Source organism: Manacus candei, unplaced genomic scaffold (genome assembly GCF_025592945.1).
Source record: "Manacus candei isolate 608988 ecotype Guabito, Panama unplaced genomic scaffold, ASM2559294v1 h1tg000053l, whole genome shotgun sequence".
NCBI lineage: Eukaryota > Metazoa > Chordata > Aves > Passeriformes > Pipridae > Manacus > Manacus candei.
Genome location: NW_026138101.1, coordinates 137,601 through 145,756, shown reverse-complemented (window position 1 = coordinate 145,756; position 8,156 = coordinate 137,601). Strand labels below are relative to the sequence as shown.

General features: G+C 52.5%; 1 protein-coding gene across 1 annotated transcript; it reads right to left on the bottom strand.

Moving 5' to 3' along the window:
* Positions 1 to 394: 394 nt before the first annotated feature.
* On the bottom strand, positions 395 to 3,519 carry FOXC2 (forkhead box C2). The gene has a single exon (XM_051801770.1). The coding sequence runs from the start codon at positions 2,793 to 2,795 to the stop codon at positions 1,329 to 1,331; it is 1,467 nt and encodes a 488-aa protein (XP_051657730.1). The 5' UTR covers positions 2,796 to 3,519; the 3' UTR covers positions 395 to 1,328.
* Between the last annotated feature and the right edge of the window lie 4,637 nt (positions 3,520 to 8,156).

Here is an 8,156-nt window from a genome sequence, read left to right as displayed (position 1 = left end):
AGCACTGCGCAAGGCCCGCACTCGCAGAGATGGGGCGAGGGGAGCAGAAATCCCCTTCCCTACTCCTGTTTTCCCGGTTCTACCCATCGCAGGCCTGGGAAAACTCCCTAAATTTCGAGCTGACAGGGATTCCGGATTGAGGGTGTTCAGCCCCGGCTGCCAGCGCAGTGCCTTATTCTTTCCCCTCCACCACAGTTGTACAGTTTCCATCTCTCCACGTGAATTAAACCTTTCATCTAAGAAATAATCATCAGAAACCTTTAGGCTCCAGGAAAAGGACTTGGTTTTAAAAACAACCAGTGCCACGTTTTCTGCATGAAGGAAAGGTGAGGGGAGAAAAAAAAAAAAACCTGCAAAAAACCCAGTATATACACAGAGAAGCGCCAGACTTGGAGCAGAAAAAACCAGCATGGATTTATTTTAAGGTAAGTACAACAATTAGGACCACATAAGACAAACGAATTTTGAAGCAGGTTAAAGCAAATAGTCCCTAAGAATGGTCAAGGTGAAATCTATTATACAAAACATCACACATTGTAAATAATAATAAAAAAGTATCAGATACTTTGTCTATTTTTCCTTTAAAAAAAAATCCACCAGCAAAAAATAAATTATTTCCTCATCTTGCGAGAAGAACAGCTCTAAAACGAAAGAAACTCTATTGCATAATTGTACACAGAAAAAGAAGAAATCACTTGTCATTAATTTGGAAGTTAAGAATCGTTGGGCGAGACAAAAATAATCCAGTGAACTCAACTTTAAATATTATATTAATGGCTCTGAAAATCAGCCTGATTAGAAATCCACACATTTTTTACATCACAACAGAGAACTTAAAAAATACCCAGGACATATATTTATATATATATTTATATACTTTTTTTCCTTTTAAAATGTATAAATGGTCGTTGTGATATTGGTCCATAACTTATTTTTCGGAGACCCCCTATATTTTAGCATATAAAATTTGCCACTTTTAGATAGACATATATATATATAAAATGATTCTCTTTTTTTGCCACTTTTTTTTTTTTTTTTTTTTTTTTTTAGGAGAGATCCCCGTTTTTTCAAGTACGATTTACTTGCCTGGAATCTAAGGAGGCCCGAAACGGGGCTTTTTGGGATCTACAAACTCTGTGACTCCCAGGTTGGCGGGGAGACTGTCAGGTTGTTTCTGGTTTTATTTTGGTTTGTGTTTTTTTTTCCTGCGTTTGGTGCGGTTTTATTTCTCCCGATCTTTTTTTTTTTTTTAATAATTATTATTAATAATAATTTTTTTAAAACTTTTTTTTTTTTCCAGATGGCCCTAGGCGGGGGGTCGCGGCTACTCAGTACTTAGTGCAGTCGTAGGAGTAGGGGGCGGCGTGGCGGTATAGGGAGGGCGCGGATCTGTAGGGGATCTGACAGGCGGAGTTGCTGCTCACCTGGTGGTCGCTGAGCGAGGCGCTCTCCATCCCCAGCCGGTGCGACGTGAACATTTCCCGCACGTTGGGAAAAGTCTGTTGCTGAGAGCCAAAAGTGTGCCCGGGCAGGTGGCTCAGCTCAGCCCCGTGGTTGAGGTACCAGGAGGCGGGGGGCTGTCCCCCCGCCGCCCCTCCGCCGCCGCCGCCGTGCGGGTGCCCGGTGCCCAGCGCGCCGTCCTGCCCCGACGGCAGGCTCAGGGTGCCGAGGGGCGACGGGGCGCCGGTGGGATGCTCGGCCAGACCCTCCTCCAGCGGCGCGCACATGTGGCCCGGCCTCTCGCCGCTGTAGAGGCTCATGGCCCGCATGCTGCAGTGGTAGCTCCCACTAGTGTCCAGGGCCTGGCTACACGCCGCGCTGTAGCCCGACGGCTGCCCCGCGGGGTAGCCCAGCGGCATCCCGGCGCCCGTCCTGCCAGAGGCGGCACTCACCGGGCTGAGGTCCCCCGCGGGGGAAGTCCGCAGGGTCATGATGCTCTCCACGCTGAAGCCCGGCAGCCCGTTGCCCGCGGGGTGATGCTCGGGCAGCGAGGCCTCGGGGGAGGCGGCGGCGGGGGGCGAGGCGGCGCTGCGGGGGCTGTCCCGCAGGGCCCCGCCGCTGGCCGGGCTCAGCGTCTCCACCTTGGTGATCACTGGCAGCTCGGGGGACGCCGTCTCGCTCTTGATCACCACCTTCTTCTCGGAGGCCGGCGCCGAGGCGGAGGAAGAGGAAGAGGAGGAGGAGGCTTCCTTGGGAAGGTCGGCGCCGGGCAGCCCGGGGGGCTTGGGCTGCTCCTTCAGCAGCCGTTCCCGGGCCTCCTCTTTCTCCTTGGAGACATCCTTCTTCTTGAAGCGTCTCCGGCGGCGCAGGAAGCTGCCGTTCTCGAACATGTTGTAGGAGTCGGGGTCCAGGGTCCAGTAGCTGCCCTTGCCCGGCTTCTTGTCGTCGCGAGGCACCTTGACGAAGCACTCGTTGAGGGAGAGGTTGTGGCGGATGCTGTTCTGCCAGCCCTGCTTGTTCTCTCGGTAGAAAGGGAAGCGGTCCATGATGAACTGGTAAATCCCATTGAGCGTGATCTTCTTGTCGGGGGCGTTCTGGATGGCCATGGTGATGAGGGCGATGTAGCTGTAAGGTGGCTTCACCAGGTCCTTGGGGGCGGTGGGTTGGTGGGGGTGGTAGGGGCCGTAGGAGCGCCCCATGCCCGCCGCGTACTGCTCGGCGTGGCCCGAGTAGACGCTCATGGGGTTGCCCATGCCGCCGTACGTCCCCGCCGCCCGGTAGTAGTTCTGCTCGCTTAAATACGGCACCACTCCCAAAGCGTTGGGGTCCGAGACGGAGTAGCGAGCCTGCATCATGGAGAGGGGCTTCCCGCGGCCGGGGAGGCGAGGAGGAAGAGGAAGAGGGTGGAAGGGCCTCACCCCCGTCCGGGACCCCTCTGCGGAGAAGGGAGAGAGGGAGAGAGCGGGAGAGAGAGAGTGAGTCCCGGAGCCGAGCTAAATCCCAGCGTGTCCTCTAGCAGCGGCACCGCAGCGGCATCCTCCGGGTCGCCGGGGGCAGGGTGGTCTCTGGCGGCCTCTCCCTCCCTCTGTATGACTGTGATTCTTGTACACACGGCTACGGCCCGCGGCGGCGGCGGGCACTGCTGCGGGGAGCTGGGCGGGGGAGGGGGGCCCTGTTCTCGCAGGAAAAGGGAATTAAAAAAAAAACGAAAAACAAAACGAAAAAAAAAATAATTAAAAATATTTAAAAAAAAAAAAAAAAAAGGAGGAGAAGAAGAAGAAGAAGCCTTGCGGAAAGCCCAGTTCTTGTCACAACAGCGGCCCGAGGCGCTCCGGAGCCCCCGGAGGGGTGCGGGGGGTGCGGGAGCGGCCGAGCTCCGTCCCGGCCGCGCTGCGCAGCTTCAAAACTCGCCCCGCGCCGCCGCCGCGCTTTTACTGCCCGCTGGCCCCGCCCCCGCCCGCCGCTGCCGGCCAATGGCGGTGCGCGCCGCCGCCGCCGCAGCCAATGGGAGCGCGGGATGCGGCGGCGCCGGCAGCATCCCCCCCGCGCGCGCTCCCGCCGCGCCGCGCCCGGGGCCGCGCCGACCCCCGGGATGGGCATGGACACGGGCACGGGCACCGGCACCGGCACGGACATCCCCAACCCCCCCGACCGCGGAGAGCTTAACGCTCTCGCCCTCAAAGGAGCCCCGGCCGCGGGCTCTGCCCGCTCCCGCAAAACACCACGTTTTTAAGCACTTTTCGGACGCAGGTTGATGGCGAGGCCGGCGGGAGTCGCGATGCCGGTATAACGGTGTCCCAGCACTCGGGCAGGTCGTTTGTCTCACTTTTAAAGTGTATTTAAGTGAACGGCCCCGCGGTTCCTCGGGAAAGGCCGCCGAGTCCCTCGCCGCGGTGCTCGCCCGGTGGCGAGGGCATCGCGCCCAGGTTCGGCCCCGGTCGCCCGCGGGCTGAGAGGTTCCCTCTGTCGCGTTAGGGGAGTTTGGGGTATTTTATTATTTTTATTTAAAAAAAAAATCAAAACAAAAAAATAGTGAGCGAATTTAAGCGGATTTTTTTTCGTTCCGGGCTTTGAGGCGGATTTTCTTGTGCCTGTGAAATCCGCCCCCCTGCCTTCTCTAATGAGTCCATTAGAGGCAATCAGATGGGACAATTAGGGACGCTTGGTGACCAAGTGTAGACTCAAGTACTGGGGGAAACGGCTGCGAGATGTTCTGTTCCACCCGGGAGAAGCGTGGATCTGCCCAGCGAAGGAATGAAGGTGGGAAACCAGCGATTTCCCCGCTTCGCGAAAAAAAAATTTAAATATATATATATATATAAAATAGCGCTGCAAAATCGATTCGAGCCCGAAAAGATTAAGATAAGGTTGAAGTTAATTAGCTGTCACTTCGACTGGGCTCCTTCCCGCTGCCTCCCTTGGGTTCGGCTGTTCCCGCTCTGATTCCTAAGCGGTGATTTTTTGGTTTCTTACACTGTAATTCTGCCTTTCCCTCCTTGCAATTTGTGTGGTTTCCTAAGGCTTTAAACAAAGATATTTTTCTCCCCCAAAGTCAGGCTGGGATTTTTGCTGGCTGCTGGACGAAGGGTCCCTTTCCCGCTCCCAGCCGGGGCGGTGGGGACGAGACCGCAGCCGGCTCCGGCCGTGGGAACTCGGTGGTGCTGTTAATTACCGGCGATTTTCTTAATAAGAAAGGAAACGATTTTATGCGAGAACTGGGGGGAGAAAAAATACTAAAATTACGAGGCAGCTCCTCTACAAGGAGGTATGGTTAAAAATGATCTGCGATGGAAAAATTGATTGGAAAGTTTCGCCGGGCTCTTCAAAATTGTTATTTAATTTTGATGGAAATAATTTTAAATGTTCTGGGAGATTTCATCCACCCAGAAAACGTCCGGGGGATTTTTATTTTTTTTTTTATAAAAACAAATAGTGAATTCAGCGAGCTCTGCGGCTACTTTTCATATAAATGTACGACCGTAAGAGAAAACTTTTTTTTTTCTTTTCTGGAATAATTTGAGAACGACTTCACACTTCTATGTTCGGTTTTCAAATAAATCGTATTTCTCGTAAAAAACTAAGGCTGTGTCTCAGCGTACACAAGCACATGGGATTCCTTTAACGATATAACTTTTTAAAATGCAGGAAATTTTAAATGCGAAGTCTGAGCAAAGCTACCCCTGCGGCGTCCCTGTGCTGTCCCTTCCTAGAAGCCTGGAACGCGCTCGAGAAACAACCTTGATTGAATCTTACCTCTCCTCGGCTGAAAACTTTACCGAGATGAATTTCTACAGAACCCCTAGAAGCAGCAAAAGGTCTTTGCTTGCTGCAGCTGGGGACAGAGCAGAGACTGAACCAACGGGCTCGGAAAAGCCCGAAATTCGAATGGCTCGAAGGGAAAAAAAAAAATCGGCATTATGAAAAACAAGCTAGAAAGCGCAGGGATAGGAGCCCCTTCAAGGAAGAGAGCGGGAGGCGCTTGAAAACGCGCTGCCCCCCTGCCCCGGGCACGGTGGGTTCCCGTCCGCGGGGCTCCGCGGGCGGTGTTTGCCCGGTTCGCCCCGACAGCCACGGGTGGGAGACACTGGTTTTGCTTCAGCAGCCTTTATCGGGCTTTGGGAGCAGCATCCGAGGCTTTCCAGGCTCGGGGCGCTCCCCGCGCCGGCCGCTCCCGGGGCCGCTCCCGGGGCCGCTCCCGGGGCCGCTCCGCGCTCACCTGCCCGGCCCGGGCTCCGCGCGGCGTGTGCTGCCCCCCAGGGGACACCGCGGGGGTTGCACCGCACCGGCACCGCACCGGGACCCACCGAGTGCGCGGGGACAGCGCGGGGACAGCGCGGGCAGCGGGAGGGAGAGGGGAAAGTGAGAGAGGGTCACAGAAAGAGAGGGTGAGAGAGGGAGCGGGCAAAGAGTAAAGAGTGCGGGAGGGAGAATGGAGATGGGAATGAATGAGAGAGAGCGGCAGAAAGACGGGGGAGAGAGAGGGAGGGGGAAAGTAGGGAAGAAGGGGAAAAGCAGAGGAGGAAAGAGAGAGAAAGGAAGAGATAAAGAAGGGAAAGAGGGAAAGAAGGAAAGAGAGAAGAAAGGAAGAAAGGAAAGAAAAATAAAGAAAGAGATAAAGAAAGAGAGAGAAAGAAAGAAAGAAAGAAAGAAAGAAAGAAAGAAAGAAAGAAAGAAAGAAAGAAAGAAAGAAAGAAAGAAAGAAAGAAAGAAAGAAAGAAAGAAAGAAAGAAAGAAAGAAAGAAAGAAAGAAAGAAAGAAAGAAAGAAAGAAAGAAAGAAAGAAAGAAAGAAAGAAAGAAAGAGAAAGACAATAAAGCTGTCTAGCCGTCTCTTGCCAATGCAAACAGTGGCACCAGTCCAGCAAAGACCCATCGATGCACATGGATTTCTCCCAATTTTGCATCTGTGACTAGCCCAGGACTGGTCTCCAGCACTGATGGCTACAAGGGCTGACCCAAATCCCACACCTATTTCCCAGCAGAAGACATTGTTGGGCTCAAATGTGTTCACTCAGTCCAGCCCCTCCTGCCCTAATGTGCGTCCTTTGCTGGGTTATTTCATAAGCACAAAAATTTAGTCATACACTGTTTATTCATGCATGGAAATCCATCTTCTAGCACCCAGTTAATGCGCTGTATGATGAAAACCTCATTAAAAGCTCTTGCCTTTCAAATTTGAAGCCTATTTTTACCTTTCAATCCTGAAACCCCAGTAGAGCATTAGCACTGGTTTGATTCTTTGGGTGCATTTTGGCTGCTTTCTGTGGTTGCCCTTGTGTGTTCAGCCTGCACTTCAGAGAAATGATTCCTGCAGCAAAGGGAGGTTCTTTCTGCATTATTCACTGGGTTTGGATTATCTGTCCCTCCCTTTTTCTAGGTGTTTTCCCAACTTGCAGCTGTTTCAAACAAGAGCTGCATTTTGTCTTTTGTGCCAAAATCCAGGATTCCTCTTCAACCTCTTTCACTGTTGGTAAAATGGATATTAGAAGTGATTCAGGCATGTCCAACAGACTAATTTAATTCATAAGGATGCTGGTAGCCCTATCTGTTTCCTAATGGAAAGAGAAGTTTTCCAGTGGCATCTGTAGGAGCTGCATGAGGCTGCTGGAGCTACAGCTAAAGGCTGCAGTGTGTGTGACGGAAGAGGCCCCGCAAAATGGATTTGGAGCAAATTTCAGACCTGTGAAGCCAAAGAGAGAATTAAACCATCAGGAAAGATGCCTCCTATCAGCAAACTCCTCATTTGCTTGAGGCAGAGTACTTGATTTCTAGAAAGCCAACTCAGGCCCTTGTATTTGGAAGCAAATCCACGTAAGGAACAGCTTTACTGAGCATGGTTGGAGGGAGCTGTAGGTGGTCTGGAAGAATCTCAGCCCCTCTTGATTGTTAATGTATTAATTAATAGCACTGTTGCTACCACCCTCACTTTCCCTCCTCAAAGGAGAGGAGGAAGAGTGTGGAGTGGACACAAGTCCCAGGGGCTGCAGCCTGGTGATTTTGTGGCAGTGGACAGACAGACAGCACTGGCACTTCCAGCCCAGGAGCACAAATCACTCCTGAGTTACAGGGAGGCTGTAAATTGCTCACCAAGGGCCTGATCCCGAACTCCCCGCAGAGATATCAGAGTCACGGGGAGTTTTCCGTGAGTAGGAAGTGGAGGAATGAGCTTCAAACATTCAGGCCCAGCTCCACATGGGTGGTCTGTTATGCCTGGATGGATTCCCACCGGCTCCAGCCGCGTTCTGAGGTAGTAGAAAGGCTCTTCCCAAACGCACCCCGATGCAGATCCAGCACTCTGAGCACTCTGAGCACTTGCGAGGGACCCCAGTGAAAAGGCGAAGCCTCAGGCTCACCAAAATTATATTAATCCCACTTCGGAAAACATGGTTGGAGGGGAAGAGCTCCTGGACCACTTTGTAGAATCATTCAACAATCTTTGAGAGAAAAGGGGTTTCCATCTGCAGCTGCTCAGAGAGGAGCATCACAGTTTGTTCTGGTTTTTGGGTTGGCAGAGCAGCCTTCGGCTCTGAGGGGGACGTGGAGCAGCAGCACCCGAGCCAAGCAGATCAGAAACCAAATTCTAAAGCCATTTATCTCCACCATTCCCCGATACACTTTAAAATAAACCTCCGTTCCATTGTTCCCATGACCCCTCCATCCCGCTCCGCTCAGGAATGTTGGGATTCTCCACGTCCTCTTCTTGGGGGTAATTGTGGGA

Excerpts from the sequence above, each read along its gene's own strand:
- FOXC2 (XM_051801770.1), bottom strand. The coding sequence starts at position 2,795 with ATGATGCAGGCTCGCTACTCCGTCTCGGACCCCAACGCTTTGGGAGTG.